Below are 21,354 nucleotides of genomic sequence, written 5' to 3' on the forward strand. Positions count from 1 at the left end.
AAATCAGCAGTACATCAGAACAATATTTTTTTCTTTCAGCAAAGCCCACATTTCTTTCCCTATTTTTCATAGTGGTACTAACATCTCAAATAAATACTTCAACAAAATTTCAGAGAGAAATTATCCTTGTGGTTGCAAAGCCATGAGCTTTCAAATGAGCAGATGCTTACAGCTCTAAATACCTTGTTCTATTCAAGGATACATCTCCTCTAGCCTGCTGGAAATGACTGGATGATTAATTAGAGCGGAATTAAAATGATGGAGTAGAACGGTACAGGTACAGACAGCCCTATCACCATACACATGTCTAATTCCTAGTATAAATGGATACTGAATAATGTTGTTGCTATCAGAACCTAAATTATTCTTTCTATTCTATTGCCAGGGGTATTTCACTGATGTTTGGCTATCCATCATGCCAGTACAAGAAAATACTACATCATGTATAACAAAGAGCTTCCATGGCCACATAATATAAAACATTTTCTTATTTCTTTAACAATTAAGAAATCTAGAAAGGGAAAATTGCCTATTATTATACACATACCGGAGTTTTGGATCCGCCATGTTTTTATAAACTGAGTATCAGGAGGTATCGACTCCCCTTCTCCTATGGTGACATCTTCAACAAAAGACATAGAGGGCACACTGATGTTTGGGCTCTCAAAGTCATAATAGGCGCCAATTGCTGCTTGTAGGTTCCTACGAAAAAAAGAGAGAGAGAGAGAAATGCAAAACACTTCAATGTTGTCCAGAAAAATATATATTACTCTACTTGTCAACTAATAAGAAAAGTCTATTTCTTAGGATTTGTTAAGGAACTTAAGGCTTGTGGTATGTACATACTCTCTTCAGTCATTGATTCTGGTTGAATAACAACAGGAAATGACACCACCAGGTTCAACAAATTTATGTATCACCACTTTCTTCCCTGAATGCCCACACAGAAAGCAACATTACAACCCTCAGCATCAACAGGAGTAAATCTCAGGCCACCCTGGTGGCACAAAGGGTTAAAAGCACAGCTCTATGAAGCTATCTGAGTCACTGCAGCATGAGTTTGATCCCCGGCCAGGGAACTGACCCACATGGTGTGGCAGACCTCTCTGTCTCACCCACTGTGGCCCTCAGCAGTGTATTTCTGTCCAGTCCTCCTGTTCTATTCCCTACTCTGTTGGCAACTAAAATTCAAACCACCTCCATTTTTAAACATATTCTAAGTTTTTGAGAAAGTAATACATGTACATGGTTCAAAAACATTTTAGAAAAGTAAAAGTATCCATTTTATCTCCTTTTTCAAAATATATACACAGAGATATCACTCATATTATTCCTTTAAGTATCCTTCCAGAACTTTGAAACATACAAGCAAATGGCACAGTCTTAATTTTCCCTTTCTTACATAAGTAGCATGCTATACACAATGCTTTACTCCCATGTATAAAAGGATGACATTTAAATAAAAATTATGGCTGAATAAAGCATGTGCATATACAGAGTAAAAACATAACACCTGAATTATACAGACATATAAATGACTGACAAACAACTTAAAAAACAGTAATATCATGAAGATACTTCTTTATTTTTTAAATATATTTATTTAAAAACATATATATATTTACATCATTGTTCATTTTTTGTGTAATGTTTGATTTTCCTTCTCAGTGTAATCTCCATAAAATTCCCACCACCAAGTTACCAATGAACACTCACCAGTTTCTTGTGCTCTTTCCTCCCACATTCTGATTCTTCTCCCTCCCCTGATGTATGCCTCTAATTTATAGTTTCTCTGACATTTTGTTATTGTTTTTTCTTTCCCCACCCCTGTGGTTTCCCTATATACTTATGAAACCATCTGTTATTTTTCTTTTTCCTCCTAACTTATTTCATTGACCATAATCCCTTTTAGCTCCATCCATGTTTCTGCAAATGGCATGAGTTTCTTTTTTGACTGCTGAGCAATATTCCCTGGTGTCTATATACCACATCTTCTTCACCCAGTCATCTGTTTCTGGACATTTAGGCTGTTCCCTTAGCTACTGTAAACAGTACTGCAGCAAACAGTGGGGTGCAAATTTCCTTATGAATTAATGTTTTTGTGTCCTTTGGTAGAGTGCTAGGAGTAGAATTACTGTCATATGGTAGATCTATTTTTAGTAATTTGAGAGTCCACCACAGAACTTTCCATAGTGGGTGAGCCAGTTTGCATTCCCACCAGAATGTAAAAGGGTTTCTTTTTCTCCACATCCTCTCCAGCATTTGTTGGTAGTTTTTTGTTTGTTTGTTTGTTTGTTTTTTAGATTTATTCATTCATACAATATTGGGGTACAAACCAGAGGTGCAGGGATGATGAGAGGCTTCACCAGAGACAGAGTGGGGCACAGGCAGTTGGAAATACATTGCTGAAGGAAGCAGCGGGCGGGTCAGGAGAGGTCTGCCACACCATGTGGTCACCTCCAGGGCCGGGGATGGAACTAGCACTGAAGCCGCTGTGGCCAGCTTGCAGTGCTGTGTCCTAACCCATTGCGCCACCAGGGAGGGCCCTTTGGTAGTTTTTTCAACATGGGCCATTACTAGTGTGAGGTGATATCTCACTGCGGTTTTGATTTGCATTTCCCTGATTATAAGTGAGTTGAATATTTTTTCATGTGCCTGTTGGCCATCTGCATTTCCTCTTTGGAGAAGTGTCTTTTTAGATATTTCTATGTCAGGCACAGTGAGTACCTTCTTTTTACAGTTGTAGCCATTGTACAGATGTGCCACCATTTATGTAGTCTACTTTTTTCTTTTTTTAACCAGGGCACTTTTGCATTTGCTTCCAATCTTTAATTCTTCCACAAATAAACATAAGTACACACACCGGAGGGCTAATCAATCTAGTAGTGATACTGCTGGGTCTTAGCTTCCTTCAATAAAAGTTGGGCATTGAATGAATGCTACCACCAAGAATGTACAAGAATGTCTATTTCCCTTCCTGTTCATTTATAGTGTTTCTCTAATGTTTCAGATTTTTCTCAGTCTGATGATTTTGCTGAGGTCTTAAATATGATTTTCTCTTTTTACAAAAAAATTAAGCATCTTTCCATGTTTAAGAGTCTTTTTTTTTTTCAAACATCAGTTTGTGAATGTAGGTATTCTTTTTAATTAGCCTTGAACACCCTATGTCAAAAGAAACTATCCAGTACATAAACTAGAGAGTGCAGCTGAAAATGATGGACAGCTTGATACTCCAGTGCCAGAAACTAATGCCACTTAAGGGGTTTAAGTAGGCTGTGTTCACTAGAGACCAAGAAATTGTTGGTAATTACATTAACTACTTTGCTTATGGTCTTACTCAAACTAGTGACATCATCCATAGTCCCCACAGCAGACAACACCACAAACTGCATTTTTCTAAACAGAATCCAAGCTTAAGCTAAAGGATCCAGTGGGTTGTTTTTAATGACGCATAACCACAGCATGAAACAGGCTTGGCAATATACAACTGTGCAACAGATATACTATTAACAGCAAATACTTTTTTGCTCTGGGGCTGCATACTTCTCCAGGTGTTTGCAGCTACCAGAAATAAGGTTATATTTAAACAGTTACCTCAGATCAAGCCTCTTGCAATGGTGGCTTGCTATATAAGTCAGTAATGACTGGAATTACACTATAACCAAACTCCCTGACTATTTGTGTATGCTAGTTAAAACTTATATGAAGCAGATTTGGAACAAGGGCCAGACTGCCTGTATGACTGATCATTCAATACAAAAGTTTTCCAAGATGTATAGAGGTTCCTCAGACTACTAACAATGTAGCTACCATATGTCCCAGCAATTACACTCCTAGGGATCTACCCAAATGATACAAGAACATTAATTCAAAAGGATACCTACACCCCTATATTTATTAAAGCACTATTAATAATAGGTAAGGCTTGGAAACAACCCAAATGCCCAAAATCAGATCAAGATCACACACATGTGCACACAGGCACACACATTGGAATACTATTCAACAATCAAAAAAGATAAATGAATGCCATTTGTAGCAATATGGATGAGGCTAGAAGGGATTATGTTCAATGAAATAAGTCAGAAGGAAAAGAAAAGTATTGGAAGCTTTCACTTATAGGCAGGGTATAGGGGAACCAAATAAGGAATCGGGGAAAAAATAACAATATAAAAAAACAACAGAACAAAACAGACAACTATAAATTAGAGACATTCTATAGGGGAGGGGCACATCAAAATGAGGACAGGAAGAGCACAAGGAACTATAGTGATGGTGCACAGGTGAATTAGTAGAAATTCTATGGGAACTATACCTGAGAAAAGAAAACAAACATTGTAGGGGAGAAAATGTAAAATATATATAATTTTTTTTTTAAGAAGGCTTTTCAGCACCTTCCTTTATTTTGCTGACTAATCTAAAGTGAAGAATATGCGTAGGTTAAAACTGGAGAAGTCCAGCTCCTACCTCCCACCAACAGGCTTAGGAACATACCTGGTTTCAGTCTTATAATTAGGTGTCAGCAGTTAAATGGAAGAGAGAAAAATAACCTATTATGCATTTTGTTATTCTGAAAACTTTGTAAAGATTATTTGTCTGCTACATGTTTCCAGCAAGTAGACTGCTTTATTCTTTTCTGTTCATTTGGCTATAAAGTATGTTTGGGAGGGAAGAAATTATGTGTACACTCTGGACTATTGCCAATTCTCATCCCCAGCCTGTGTCATATTTCACTGAAGCAAATTGTGACTTCAAGACCACTGAGTAGAAACTAACAAGTGAACAAGTCAAGCAGCCTACCCAGAAAGATCCGTCCCTCTCCTCAAATCTTTTCACACGTCTCAACTCATCCCACAGTCAAACCAATAAAGCTGTTTATTTGAGCTTGTATGATACAGACAATTCAGTGAGAAAAAGATTTTTAAAAAAAGTTTAAAGTCCAAAGTGAAACTGAAAGTAGCAAAGTAGAATCCTGGCTGAAAGCAGAAATGGAGGATGACTGGGCAAATTCATTCCTAAGTACAGGCAGAAAATGGACTTCAATCACTATGCTCTGACAGGCAGGTTCACAACTGCAGAGAGCCCCTAGCACTGGGGCCATTTAGAGTACTGCCTCAATGGGCTCAGCAACAGCAGGGATAGACCAAACATCTGCAATTCAGTGGAAACGAGCATTTACAGTAGCATGTACTACTGTTCAAAACATGCTAAACTGTTGTAAGTTACTGTTCAACAAGAAATTCTACATGAAATAAAGCTGGCTTCAGTGATACAAAATGGGAAACCACTGACTCAATTCTCAACCCAGCCTTAAAGTTTCAACTTCCAGATTCCTGTAGTTTTGCTCAAAGTTTTCAATCTGATTTCACATGGTTAAAAGTACTGTGAAGAACAAAGGGAGGCAAGGCAGTGTGACAGCAGGAAAGGGCACAGCTGAGCTGGATGGCAGTAATGGTTTCATGACACTGCAAATACTTAACATCACATAACTATCCACTTAAAAATGTACAGGGTTGAGAACAAGTGGCTAATAAGTATCTATGTCAGTGTACTCATTGGCAAACTGAGGTGTGGTATTCTACAGCATTTGGTATTGTAAAAATTCAAACCAAGGTTACAAGCACAGGCAGTTTTTTTTTATTGGGCTCAGTGCATGATACAGTTTCCACTGTACTGACTCTCAAGTTAAACTGACTCAGAGTCGAAAAATTTAGTGATGTTAATATGTGTTCACTAGGTAAATGCAGTTGTAAACACAGATCAATTAACATTCAGCTTTCTTTTTACAGATGAATCCATAAACATAATTGTTAGGGGGAAAAGGAGGTCCTGAACGAACTCTATAGATACAGGTTTTCTGTACTCCACCTCCACCAGACATAACAGAATTACAAATCCCATCATCACCAAAGGGAGGATTGTTGGGACCTGAAGGTGGGGTTTAGTAGCCAGGTTTGATAGAAAACCAGACATGTCGGCCTTTGGGGGTCTCCTGGCCTCATGGCTTGTGGCTTGTCTCTTGGCTTTTCACTGGCTCTCAGCAAGTTATTGGGGTTCCAGGTCAGTGGAATTGGTAGGATGTATTAACCCATTTCTCTCCCTCTCTTTTTCCCTGAGTTACTCATTTCCCTCTCTTTTGTAAACAAAACCATTATTAACCTTTTTGTGTGTGCCTACAGTTGAATCTTATTGTAAGTCCCTTAAAGCACATGGATTAGCACCCACAGCCGGGCAATCCAATTCACATTTGGGTTGCCCTGTATCAAAAAGACACGTAAATAACTTGTTTGAGGTTCAACAGTTAATTATTAGAATTCACAGCCATACCTATTCAAAGGCAGAAAACTTTTAACTTACCCAGAATTTGCCAATTATTAATAATTCTCTAAATATATTTTAAGAAACATAATTATATCATGAATTCTAAAAATGAATTAGTCATACATCAAGTTGAATTACTGAGGGTGTTTAAATATTCAGTCTTATATATATGTATTCACAGTAATAAACACTTAATTTTGTAAATAAATCATGTACATAAGTCAAATTACTGATCTAATGAAGAAAAACCATCCAATTACTAAATATAGCCAGAAACATTGCACAAAAATATGGGGATAGAAAACCAGAATAAAGAGGGAATACCAAAGTCTGATTATTAGCTCTGATGCTCAGGAGGGGAAAAGGTAGATACTGTCTCTTCATATGCTCTAAACAAATGAAGAACTTGAAGAATCTAAATTATTTATGAGAAAAATGAAAACTACCCATCTTATTTGGGAACAAATCACCATGGGAGATGAGAATAAGGAAGTCATCCAATTAAGCATGACAACACAATCTCAGGACTTCAAGAGATACTTATCCTGAAGCACAAGAAAATTCCTTCACCCATAGAGTGCCGATAATTCTGCTTCTCAGGCCACATGCCCACCAAGAGTGACTGAAAAAACATTACTAGAAAAAGAGAGCATCAAATATGTCAGTTTTTACTAGGTCTTTCTAATGTCTATTCAACCAGACTCTAACATGGAATACAAAAAAGGGGTGGAAATATATGTACCTGTGACTATCATGAATGTTAAGACCTAGAAAGAAATTAAGAATTTCATTAAAACAGACAGGTGACTGCAAGCTAGAAGTAGGATTTGGACTAAAGAAAACTTTCAATATTTTCATACCTAAAAGTTAACTCATTTGCCACGTGAAGAGTGTGAGAAAAATAACTTGTGGAAGGTTTCACTAAAATGAGCAACAAAGTTCACACCAATATTTACTTCTTAGCACTCCAGAGAGTTCAAAATTGTTTCTCCTCTCTTTCTCTGGCCATCTACTAACCCACTAACTTTATTATCATTTTTACAACTTTGTCCCTATCATCAGTAGTTTTATCATTTCCAAATTCAAAGTTAAAAAACATGGAAAGACAAGGTGGTGATATGATTCTAGATTTAAACAGCTATACCAATCAAATGCAGTATATAGTCCTTGAGGTCCTGAGATTCACAACCTTATAAAACTAGGGACAGGTAAGGAAATTTAAATATGAACAAGGTATTTCTTATGACTAAAAATTTTTTTTGTAAATTATCTTAGGTAATAATAGCAAATGATTGTGTAAGAAAATATCCAGATTTTTAAGAGAAACATGTTGAAATATTTAAGAGTAACGGTTTGTGATGTCTACAAGTTTCAAATGATTCCAAAAACTTATTCTGAGAAAACAAAATATGGCAAAAAAGTTAATCATTGTTGAATGTTGTTGTTGAGAATATACACTCTACAACTCTAAATTTTTCTGTAGGCTCAGAAGTGTTATAACAAAAAGGTAAAATGGAAAAGAAGAGAAGAAAGCTTCCTGTCATTGGAAACTATGGAAAAAACTCATGCAAAGAATTACTGCAAACATGCTGGGAATGTGAAGGAAACTATGGGAACCTAAGGATCCTAGTGAGGATGAGGTTGATATGCTGAGCATGACAGATCAGAAAGAAGGAATACTTCTCTGGCGCTGGAAAATAGTTGAATCATTAAATTAGGCAACTCCAGAGCCATCTTATATTGAATATTCAAATAAAATTAGCTTTTTTAAAAAAAGATTTATTTATTTATGCATACAGAACTGGGGTACAGGCCAGGGGTAAAGGGGTGATGAAAGGATTCACCAAACACAGCATGGGGAGCAGAACAGGCCCTCTGACAAAATATACTGCTGAGGGGAGCAGCAGGCGGATCAGGAGAGGTCTGCGGCGCCATGTGGATCAGCGCCATGTGGATCACCTCCGGGAAAGGCAGGGATTGAACTCATGCTGAAGTGGCTTTAGCTTCTTAGTGCTGTGCTTTAACCCGCTGCACCACCAGGGAAGGCCAAATTAGCTTATTTTTTTTGTTTTTCCAAAAGCAGATTCTCAGAACACAGTAATTAAAAAATACCAAATTATTTTTCTTATTTTTTTTTAAATTGAGGTGTGGCAGCTAAGAATATTGTATCTTACACAACTCACCTTGAGGGAGAAAGAAAACCTTCTCAGACAGAGGCTGAAAGAATCTCCTAATACTAGACCTCCATACAAGAATTATTAGTAAGAGCTCTTGTAAAACTGAGAAGAAAAATCATTCAAAAAATGAATAAGAAAATAGAACCATAAAACTAAAGACAAAATAGCAGCAGTAAATCCTCATATAACAATACTCAATATCAACATTAACAAACTGACTCACCAATCAAAAGGCACAGAGGGGCTGACTGTATCAGAAAACAAAACTATCTCTAGCAGACCCACCTGAGCTCCAAAGAAAAACATGGGCTCAAAGTAAATAGTTGGAAAACAATCTTACAAGTAAAAAGAACTCTTTAAAAAGGCAGAAAAGTTATACTAACATCAGATAAACTAGATGTCCAGCTAAAATAGTAACAAGAGACAGAGGTGTACTTTATATAATAATTAAGGAGTCACTGCATGAGGAAACATTAGCATTCACACACACTCTCACACACACACACACACACACACACACACACACACACACCTCAAAACAAAGGAGCATCAAAAATATCTAAGACAACTATCATCAAACCTGAAAACAGGCACTGAGTGAAAAGAGTAGTGGAGAGGAATTTCAACATCTCACTTTCAGCAACAGAAAGATCAACCAGAAAATCAACAAGGAAACAATGGCCTTAAATGACGAATTAGATTACATGGAATTAACAGACATTTATGGGGCACTGCAGCCCAAAAAAGCTGAGTGTATATGGGATCTTCTCCAGAACTAATCACATTCACTGGGTGACAAAATGACTGCCAATAAATTCATATAGCTGAAATTATATCAAGTAACTGCTCTGATCATAATGATACCAAACAAGAAATCAACAACAAAAGAAAAAAGAAAAAAGGCAGGAAAATGCTCAAATATGTGCAGATTAAACATTACTGAGTAACTGCTGGGTTAATGAGGACATCAAATAAAAAAAAAAAAACAAAAAAAAAAACACCTCTAGATAAAGTAAAACAAAATCTACCAGAACCTATAGGACACGGCAAAAACAATACTAATGTTGGGGGGAAGCATGTCCTGAAGGAACTCCACAGGTTTTGTGGAGACCACCCCACTGCACACCAAAGCCGTCAGAAAATGGGAAACTACAAATCCCATCATCACAGAAGAGAGAAGATGCTGGGACCAGAAGGTGGAGTTAAGCAGCCAAGTCTAATATAAAACCTGACATGTGGGGCTTTGGGGGCACTCTTGGTTTCTGGCTTTTCACTTGCTTCTCCTGCTACTCTTGGCTTTCGGGTTTTCGCCTTGCCAGCTCTCAGCATGCCATCAGGATTCCACTTTGGTGGAACTGGTAGTACACATTACCAATTTATCATCCTCTCTTTCTCCCTAGAATATTTATTTCCTCGTTTCCACTACGTTTGTAAATAAACCCTTTATTAACCTTTTTGTGTGTATCTGCAGTTGAACACATGGGTGGGGACCCAAAATCAGGCAACCCATTTCATAGTAGGGTTGCCTTGTAACACTAAAAGGAATGAATACATCCATAGGTCCACATCAAGAAACAAAGAATTTAAAATAAACCATCTGGCCCTCCTCTGTGGCACAATGGGTTAAAGTGCAGTAGGAGGCTATCTGCAGCCACTGCAATGAAATCAATCCCCAGGCAGGGAGCTGACCCACAGGGCACAGTGAACCTCTCCCGTCTCACCCACTGTTCCTCTCAGCAATGTATTTCAGTCAACCCACTTGTTCTGCTCCCCACTCTGTCTCTGGTGAATCCTCTCATCCCCCACACCTCTGGTCTGGACCCCAGTTCTTATGTGAATAAATAAATAAAAATAAACTCTAGGGGAAAAAATGCCAGTAGAAGGAAATTATTAAAAAAAAATTTGAGCAGAAATAAATGAAATGGAAATTAAAAACACAGTCTTAAAGAACAATGGGACAAAAAAAAAAAGCTGGTTCTGTGAAAAAATAAAACAAACCTCAAGCTATGCCTACCAAGTTATTAAGGGTGAAAAATGCTAACAAATAAATCAGAAGTAAGAGAAGTGACAGTGGTCAATTCAGAAATACAGAGGTTCATAAGAGACTACTATGAACATCTACATGCAAATAAGTTGAGCACACTAGAAAGTTGTGGACAAATTCTTAGAAATATACAACCTTCCAAGATTGAATGAGGAAAAATAGAGCCTTTGCACAGACCAATTACAAGCAAGGAAATTAAACAGTAACCAATGTCTTCCAAAAAACAATAGCCCAGGAACATATGATTTCACTATTCAGTTCAGCAAACCTTCAAAATCAAATACCTCTCCTCTAATTCTTTGCAAAAATTAAGAGGGAAAGTTTATGAAGCCAGTATTACTCTAATACAAAAAGCAGACAGGAATATCACAAAAAAGGAAACTAAGACCTATATCTCTTATGGACATAGATGCAAAAGTCCTCAAAAGAATCTTAGCAAATCAAACTCAACAATACATTAAAAACAATACACCGTGACAAAGATATAACCCAGGGATGCAAAGACTGTTTAACATTCACAAATCATTGCAATCCACAACAAAAGAAAAGATATCAACAGATGTAGAGAAAATAGGTAAGGTTCAATATCCATTCAGGATAAACACTCTAAAAGAACACACCTAAATATAATAAAAGATATACAAACCACAAACTCACAGCTATTATCATACCCAATGATGAAACTGAAAAATTTTCTTCTAAGATAGTTAATAGTCAAGGATGTCCACTTGCACCAATACTACCCAACATAGTTTTAGAAGTCCTAGCTAGAGCAATTAGGCAAGAGAAAGATTTAAAAGGAACCCAAATTGGGAAAAGTAAAACTGTCACTATTTGCAGATGATAGAATATACCTAGTAAATCCAAAGACTCTACTAAAAAATTAGTGGAAACAAAACAGCAGGCTACAAAAACTAACTGTGTTTTTATAGGAAAACTAGTGAAGAGTAAAATCAAGAATCCCATTTACTATCACGTCAGAAAGAATACCTAGGAGAAAACTTAACAAAGGATGTGAATGACATATACAATGAAAACTGTAACACACTGTTAAAAGAAAGATATACAAATATATTTCATGTTCATGGGTTGGAAAAATTAACATTGATAAAATGGCCATTTTACCCAGAGCAATGTACAGATTCAATGCAATCCCCATCAAAGTTTCAATGACATTCCTCAAAGAAGTAAAACAAATAATATGAAATGTATGTGGGACCATAAAGACCTAAAAAGTCAAAGCAAGCCTAGCAAAAAAGAGGAAGAATGGTGTTATCACACCCTAAGACTTCAAACTCTTACTACAAAGCTGTAAGAATCAACTCACACTATGGTGCTGAAATATAAATAGACATACAGACCAATGGAATAGAATTAAGAGTCCAGAAATAAATCCACAATTACATTAACAATCAATCAGTGACCAACACCCCCCCCAAAAAAAAAAGTCAAGGGCATACACTGGAGAAAGAAAAGTTCCTCAACAAATGCTTATGGAAAACCATACACAAAAGAATGAAACCAGTCAACAATCTCACAACACATGTAAAAATTAACTCAAAATGGATTAAAGACCTGCATGTGAAACCTAAAACCATAAAATACTCATAAGTAAATCACTTCAGATATTGGCTTCCGAAATGTCTTTGAGGACTAGACTCCAACACAAGGGAAACAAAAGCAGAAATAAACAGGACTACACTAAACAGCTTAGGCTATTTGTAATCTATATATCCTTTATTATGTTTATTAATCTATATATCCTTTATTATGTTTAGGTGTGTTCTTTTAGAGTTTTTATCCTGAATGGATACTGAATCTTATCTATTTTCTCAGCATCTATTGATGTTATCTTTTACCTTTTCTTTCCTTGGATGGATTACAATGATTTGTGAATGCTGACTTTCTTGCATTCCTAGGTAAGTCTTTATCACAATGTATTGTTTTCTTAATATACTGTTGAGGACTTCTGAATCTATGTTCATCAGGGATGTAGGCCAGTAATTTCATTCTTTGTCTGCTTTTAGTATCAAAGTAATGTTGACCACATAAGCACTCCCTCTTTGCTAATGAAAGAAACTATCATTAAAACAAAGACACCCTGTTGAAAGGGAAAATATCTGTATACATCTGACATGGGTGTTAATAACAATAGAAACAATGGGCAGCTAAAGAGATACTTATCCAAAGAGGCCATGTACATAGAGCCAAGAGGTGTATCTTTAGGGAAATGCAAGTGAAAGCCCCAATGAGATATACCATCTCACACCAGTGAGAATGACACAAATTAAAAAAAAAAACAATGTTGGCAAGAATGGAGGAAAAAGAACCCTCCGCACTGCTGGTGGATATGCAGGCTGACCCAACCTGAGGAAAATAGTACAAAGGTTTCTGAAAATAGATCTACCCTATGATGACCCAGTAATCCTGTCAGTATCCAAAGAATACAAAAACACTAATTTGCTCTTATGTTCACGACAGCATTATTAGTAATAGCCAAGTTATGGAAGCAACCTATGTGTCCAAGGACAGATGAATAGATTAAGATGTGGTATACAAACACAATGGAATGCTACAAAACAGATGAACTCTTGTCATTTGTGACATGGATAAAACTGGAGGTGGTTATGCTAAATGATATCTCAGAAGGAAAATGACAAACACTCAATGTTTTTACTCATAGGTGGACTACAGAGAAACAAAACAAAGGGTCAGATAAAACCAAATAAATAAAACTGGCCCTCCCTGGTGGTACAGCTGGTTAAAGCACAGCACTAAGAAGCTAAAGCCACTTCAGCGTGAGTTCCCTCCCTGCCCTGGAGGTGACCCACATGGTGGGCAGACCTCTCCTGACCTGCCTGCTGCTCCCCGTAGTAGTGTACTTTGTCGTAGGCCTGTTCTGCTCCCCACTCTGTCTCTGGTGAATCCTCTCACCGCCCCTGCACCTCTGGCCTGTACCCCAGTTCAGTATGCATAAATAGATCTTTTATACATACACACATACACACACACACACACACACGTCTAAAAATAAATAAATAAAAGTAAACCCTAGAAATCTGACTATAAAATTAGGCTACTAAAGAGGGCTGGTGAGAAGCAAACTGTGGAGGGGCCGGTGGACAATGACAGAGGTCACTGTGAGGAGTGGGTAGGACAACAACACACATATGGAACAATGTGATCCTATACCTGTCAATATGACTAGCATTATATACTATGTAAATAAGAAGTTCAGGTGAAATTCACATAATATACAATAAAGTATTTTAAAGTATATCATTCCACAGGATTTAGTGGAATGTTGAGCAACCACTCTCTTCTTTGCAGATTTAATTTTTTTCATCATCATTAAGAAAACCCCATATCCATTTAAATAATCATTCCTCACTCCTCCTTCCTACCCCCTCACAATCATCAATCTGCTTCTATCTCTACAAATCTGCCTTCTCTGGATAAATTACATTTAAAAAGTTATACGTGACTTTCTGTGTCTGATTTCTTTTGCTTAGTATAATGTGTTTGAGATTCATGCCAAACTATGATGTGAGCCAGTAATGCACTCCTTTTTGTACGATCCTAATGTATGGGTATATCACATTTTGTTTATCTATTCTCTGCTGATGGACATCTGGGGTTGTTTTTATGTCCTGGCTATTGACCACCGCTGCTAAAAACATTTGTATACAAGTGTCTGCATGGCTTTATGTTCATTTCTCTTGGAAATATATCTGGAGTAGGAATCCTAGGCAAATCTGTGTTTAACATTTTGAAGAACCATCAAAATCTTTCCACAGCAGCTGAACCATTTACATTTTCATTAACAATGTATTGGGGTTTCTGTTTCTTCACATCATCACCAGCACTCATTTTCCTTTCATTTTAGCAGTTCTAATAGGTGTGAGATGGTATCTATGGCTTTTCTTTACATTTCCTTGATGACTAATGATCTTAAACATGCTTTCATGCACTGGTTGGCCATTTATGTATTCTCTTTGGAGAAATGTCTATTCAAATCTTTTCATTTTTTGAATGACTGATTGTCTTCCTGTTGTTCAGTTGGTAGAGTTCTTTATATATTTCTGGATACTAGGCCTATATTAGATACAAAATTTACAAATATTTCCCCTATTCTACAGGCTGTTTACTTCACTTTATTTAAAAATAAAGTTAAGAACGTTTAAAACAAATATGTAGTCCAGTCCATATTAAATGAGGTGATATGTCTGTTTACTTTCTTGATAACATCCTTTGATGCACAGTAGTTTTTAATTTTGTTGAAGTGAAAACATCTAGTTTTCCTTTCACTGTTCATGTTTTTGATGTCACAATTGAGAAGTCAGTACCAGATCCAAGGTCATGAAATTTTACACTGTCTCCATTAATAATTGTATTGTTTTAGCTTTTATATTTAGTCAGTGATCCATTTTGACTTATATTTTTTATAAGGAGATAAGTAGGTGGGTCTAACATTATTTTGCCTGTGGTTATTCAGCTCTCCCATGGTTCCATGTGTTGGAAAAAAATGAAAGATTTAATAAAGGGGGGTGGGGGAGAGACACACACGTTTGGTTAGGTTCCTGCCTGATTTACGATCTCAGTCTTTGGTAACACCTATAACGTAAGTGCAATAAATGACAAAGCTCAATCTTGGAAAAGTCAAGTGGGGGAACAAGTTCAGACATGCACAACACCTCACCATAATCAAGTATTATGTTTATGCTCAGATCATTCTAAATTATAATTTTTACTAAAATAGCAAATAATATTTCCTATTCCTGGCAACACTTATCTAAGAATTAGTCAACCTAAATTATAAACACAAAATTTTTTTCTGCTAATCAGTAAGCATACAAATATATATTTCTTTTCTATTTTCTTTCTTGTAAGTTTTCACTCATTCATGACTCCAGGTACTGGAGGTGTAATGACAATAAGACACAATCTTTTGTTATCAATGAACACAAAGTCTATTAAAGAAGATGAGGGAAAAATAATCACAACTGAATGGGATAAATGTCAGAGAAAAAAACCAAGAATCATGAAAATAAAGAAAAGATGTAAGTCAAACTCAAGAATTCAAGGAAAGCTTCATCGACTAGGTAACATCAGAGCCACACCTCAGTAGACTGGCTAACCAGCTAGAGAAAAGGACTCAAGGGATTTTCTGGTAAAGGGAAATAATACATCAAGGGCACAAAGATGTATGAGTTTCAAGCCCCTTTCTATCCCAGAATGCTTTCTTTATCCCAGGAAGGCAGAGAAATAAGACAAGAACTTAAAAGAATTTTCAGGCTTCTACTTGCCTCTGCTCCAAACCATAATTCATTAGCCTAGGAATGAACTCCTGAGCCAATGTTGAGCCAATATTAACCCTCCCCTGGAGGTTTCAGTGTCATATTTTGCCCATTGGACTGAAGGGCAAAGGAAGCAAACTTCAGAGCGAAAAGAACAGCACCACCAGAAAAAGAGGCTTGACAACATTCTAGTCCCAGATTCTGAAGCCCAAAATAATTTCTAACTTAGAGTATTTCAGTATCCTCATTATTAATTCTCACTTTTACTCAGGTTAGTTTAAGACAGGGTTCTATTCACAACCTCCAATAAAGTCCTAACTGATAGAAGACTGACATATCACCCAGAGTGACAAACCTAAAGTATGTAATAAAGTCAAAGTGATACAGCGAAAAAATAAGGCCTGGCTATCTCAGACTGGAGAGTCAGCAGTCCTTGTACAGTAGCACAAAAGTCAGTTATATCCCACATGCGCCACAAAGCCAATGGAGCTTTATTACCATTGGATAATAAAAAGAAAATACCCACAGAAAACTATTGACTTCACCAAGGTCTGGAAAACAATTCAATCCACAAATCACAGGTCTATCCAATTTGAGCTCTCAGAAAGATGTAACAAACATACGAAACAAAAATACAACTTAAACCTAAAGCCAGTGATCTGAAACCTACAACTAGGTAATTAGTTTGCTAAATTTCACCAATTAAATGTCTGTGTCACTAAGAAACTTGAGACTCATAAATATACACAGTTCCTTTCAAAACTTCTCACAGTGTTCCCCTAACGTGTCAATTCTACCCATCCCCCCACTATAAAGTAGATTTGACAGAAACACAGCTTGGGGGGTAGGAGGAGTCATTCCACAGATTTGAGAAAGCTTCAAATCTAGAATTTCTCATCGATGCCCTAAGGTGAAGACTTGTAAACTGGAAAGATAAGCAGAGCTTAAGGGATCTAATCTAGTCCTAGCTAGTCTAGTTAACAGCTATCCTGAAGACAAAAATGTCAAAATAGTACTAGATGTGGTTATTTATCAAAGGGAATACTCCAAGACAAATGGGTAAACAAAAAAAGTGGTGAAGGAGTTCTAACATCAGGAAACCTGTAATTATTATATTCCTATGTCCAAAAGTAGCAGTTTATTAGAAAAGGAAAGCTAAAGAAACATGGCATCATAAAGGTACTACGGGACACCATGCCCCACATGACCTATCATGTACCTCTCAAGAATATCAGAATATCAGACATGAGGACTCTTTCTAATGGAAACCAGGTAAACAAATCTTTAGTCTTCTGTCTGTGAAATGAGTTAACCAGTGACCATGAGGCTTGCTGACTCCTTAATGCTCGTGCCCTATAGAAGATAGTACTATATTATGCCCTGTATTTGTTCTGCTGTTTCTTAGGGCTTAGAACAGTGCCTAGCACAAAAGTGTTCAATATCTGTTGAGTAGAATAAATCAGTGACCAAAAGACAGGATTTTTCCTTTCTCTTTATCTGGTTTTCCTCTCACAACTATTCATTGGGACTATATAGTGGAAGACAAGAACAGTTTCATTTGCCCACATACTGCAGGCTCACGAAGTTGTATATTTGGAGCCATTAAAACCAAAGGAATGCACAGCTATCACCCGGAGACCTTCATATGGCAGGATGGGTAACCATAACAAGCAGTCACAGTATAATCACTGAACCTGACTACGTGTGATTTCCACTGGTGAGGGCATGAGAGCATTTGCAGTTACTTGTTTACGCAATGCCCAATGCCCGCACTTCTAAATAACACTTCTTAGTACACAATGAGGCCATCCCAGAGTTGATACAGGAGTGGGGCACCCATGAATTTGAAATGGAACTGAAAAGTTTTTCCCAGAGTACCTGGTATGTAAACCACACATCTGAAAGCTTTTGACAGGTAGGATTCTCTTCAACAAAGACAGAATATCACTACAAGCAACCAGACATTTTAAGTCTTTTGTTAGTGAAGGCCAAACTCAGTCATATGTCATTTAACAACCTGAGTACATTCTGAGAACTGTATCATTAGGTGATTTCATTGTTATGTGAACATCACAGAGTATATTTAGACAAACCTAGGTGCGATAGCTTACTACACACCTAGTCTAAAGAAAGTACCATCATATATGCGACCTCTTGTTATTCCTTGTCTTTGGTTCTGTGTACATAACAGCATCCTTAAAATACCTCCACACACCCTCTGGCATTACCCTCTTTGATTCAAAACTATACAATATGTTCCAGGAATAAAATATGGTGCAGAGGCTGTTACAAGAAATAGAAGAGGAGCTCTAACTACGAGGACACATTAAATTTACCTGATTTAATTGAAATAAACTAAGATCCAGCAATCCCATTTTGGTAATTGAAAGCAGGATCTCAAAGAGAGAGCTGCACATCCATGTTTATAACAACATGATTCATAATAGTAAAAACATGCCCATCAATAGATGGATAAATCAAATGTAGTGTGTACATACAATGGAATATTACTCAGTCTTTGAAAGGAAGGAAATGATTCCATGCTACAACATGGAAAACCCTGAAGACACTGCATTAAGTCAAACAAGTCAGTCAGCCAAACAGTGTATGACATATGAGATATCTAGAATAGTCGAATTCACAGAAAGAATGACAGCTGGCAGAGGCTGGCTGAATCTATTTTTCTTTAATCATCACTCAACTTTATTTTCATGCTGGTTCCCCCAAGAGCTGCATAAACGAATTTAACCTGGCTGGGGCCCTCTGAGGACTGGGCACTGTGGGCAGGATGCCTCTGAGAAGAAATGGATAGGGGAATCATGCCTAACTCAATACCACTGGGGGAAGCCCAGGCTTTAGGCAAAAAGAAGTTCCAGTGCCTCCTGGGGGGAGCGGGGGGGTTATAATTTAATGGGTATAAAGGTTCAGTTTTGCAAGATAAAGTTGTGGAATTTGATTTCAAAACAATGTAAATGTGCTAAACACTACTGAACTGTACTGCTAAAAATGATTCAGATGGTAAATTTTATTACAATTAAAATTATTTTAGATGGGCCAGCATGCTTCATTAAGGAATTTGGGTTTTCTCCTAAAAGCAAAGGAGAGCATCTATAGGTTAAACAAAACAAAACACTTTATTAAGTATAATCTGTAAATTCATCCATCTTAATTTCAATTGTAAAATTCAATTATTCTTAGAAAGGTCACCAACCTTTGCAATCATTACCACGTTTCTGAACATTTTATCATGCCACTATGCCCTAATCCCTATGTGTAAATATAAAGTTACATAGCAAAGAAGAATTAAATTTGCTCATCAGGTGACTTAGAAATATGGAAATTGTCCCGGATTATTTAAGTGAACAGAATGGAATTACATCATCAGAGCAGGAGTGAGAGAGAGCAGTGTGAGGATTAACTCATGTGGGCTTTGAAAGTGGAGAAACAAATTGTGAACCAAGGAATATATGTGGTCCCTGGTAGCAGAAAAAAGACAAAGAAATAATTCACCAGAAGGAACACATTCCTGCTAACAACTTGATTTGAACAGATTAAGACTGATGTTGGAATTGACATTTTAAGTCAATAAATTTGCAGAATTTTTTACAGCAGCAAAAAACTAATTCAACAGCTTTCATTCATTATCTTATTCTTTTTACTTTATATTTTTAAAAGTTCATCATAAGGCCCTCCCTGGTGGCGCAGCGGGTTAAAGCACAGCACTGAGAATCTAAAGCCACTTCCGCATGAGTTCAATTCCCGCCTGCCCCGGAGGTGACCACATGGTGTGGCAGACCTCTCCTGACCCACCCGCTGCTCTCCTCAGCAGTGTACTTCGTCGATCTGCCTGTTCTGCTCCCCACTCTGTCTCTGGTGAAGCCTCTCACTGCCCCTGAGCCTCTGGCCTGTACCCCAGTTCTGTATGCACAAATAAATCTTTAAAAAAAAAAAGTTCATCAAAAAAGGGAAAAAAAACAATTGAGGCAGACTAAAGAAAGATTATAATTAAACGGTGCTGTTTTCTGCTGAGTCATTTCCTCATTGTAACTGTTTTCAAGAACTCAATTATATCCACGAAAGATGCATATTTAGAAATAACACCCATATTTCAGGTCCCCTATCTGAAAGTGCCTGTCACAGACATTTCCTAAAAAGTGAGTAATCACTAGGTTTGGTGCCAAATGACATCTCTAAAGATACTAAAACATTGTCCCAGAAGAGATTTTAAAAAAATGTATACACCCAAAAAGTCCCAATATGATTCAGACAAACCACAACTCAGACAAAGCTTTCTTCATAAACAAAACAACTGTGTTTTGTTGCTGTTCATGAGATCTTCTACGGGACATAGCTTAAAGCAGAAGTTATGAAATCAGCAGGTGAATCTATAATTATGTGTGGTTTTCCAAAGTGTTTACCTAACAGGAAACTTAGGTAAGCCACCAATGGTCAAAAGAATCTAATTCTACAGCATAGTCAGAGACCTATTTCCTAAAAAATACATGGAATATTTGTCTTCTGATTTTTTGAAAAAGGAAAAAGTGCCCAAAAACTGAATTGTGAACTAACACTTGGTTCTCAAATCTAGATGTTTTTTGTCAACAGAGAAAACTGCATGATTTTGGGAAAAACACATCTTTTCTATACCTTTGATTAAAATGTGCCACCTCTGTATGTCTTCCTTTTGACATTTTCTGGCTACAAAGGGCAGCTTCAAAGTCTCTTTAGTTTCACCACCCCTAAAGAATAACATTGGACACATCGTTTTGGAAGATTATACAAAAATAAACCTCATTGCTCATTTCAGCATCATATATACAAATATTGGAACAATACAGAGAAGATCAGTATGACTCCTGTACAAGGATGATAAGCAAATTCATGAAGTATTCCCTACTAAAAAGAAAAAAGGCAAACCTCAGCATACTTCATCTCAAAAATGCATACTAGGGCAAATATCTGAAAAAGAATCTACAACCATGTTATCAATCTTATTTGGTCCTCTAGAAACAAAAAGGTAAATAAAACTAGGTAGTATGATAAAGGCCACCACCACCAAGCAATGCCAACTGGCATTTCTGCAACCTATCTCCAGGTAACCGGTAACCTATGGCTGTATCTGGCTGTTGTCTGGTACCATGACAAGTCAGTGGACTAAATTAAAGTAGATGGAACTTGGAGGAAGACTATGATAAAGGCAAATTTCATGGCTCAAATGCCTGAGAAAATTAGGCCCTTTTTCTTTTATATGCTAATAAAATGGGTATAAATATGCCAGACATTGCTGCCAGGTTTTGTATTAATCAATCATTTAGAGCAGACAAGAAAAACAACTTTTAAAGATTATTTCACCTAAAAATCTTGTGATACTTGCAGAGTCTCACATAGTATTGGTTTTCATGTTATGGGTAACAAGATACAGATGACAAACAGTCAGGTTTAGATAAGTTAATCCAACTATGGCATTTCTTATACATTAAAGTTTAAAAAATAATGGCCCTCCCTGGTGGCGCAG

General features: G+C 36.9%; 1 protein-coding gene across 3 annotated transcripts in view; it reads right to left on the bottom strand.

The window, feature by feature from the left end:
• Positions 1 to 21,354, bottom strand: part of LOC101629121 (chromosome unknown open reading frame, human C6orf106) — a 91,311-nt gene that overhangs the window by 48,942 nt on the left and 21,015 nt on the right. For all 3 annotated transcript variants that reach the window (XM_004673404.2, XM_012722481.1, XM_004673403.2), the window contains exon 2: positions 548 to 702. In XM_004673404.2, the coding sequence (XP_004673461.1) occupies positions 548 to 702 (155 nt within the window). The remainder of the gene's footprint in view (positions 1 to 547; positions 703 to 21,354) is intronic.

The sequence above is a fragment of the Condylura cristata genome, unplaced genomic scaffold (assembly GCF_000260355.1).
Source record: "Condylura cristata isolate star-nosed mole 26May11 unplaced genomic scaffold, ConCri1.0 scaffold00001, whole genome shotgun sequence".
NCBI lineage: Eukaryota > Metazoa > Chordata > Mammalia > Eulipotyphla > Talpidae > Condylura > Condylura cristata.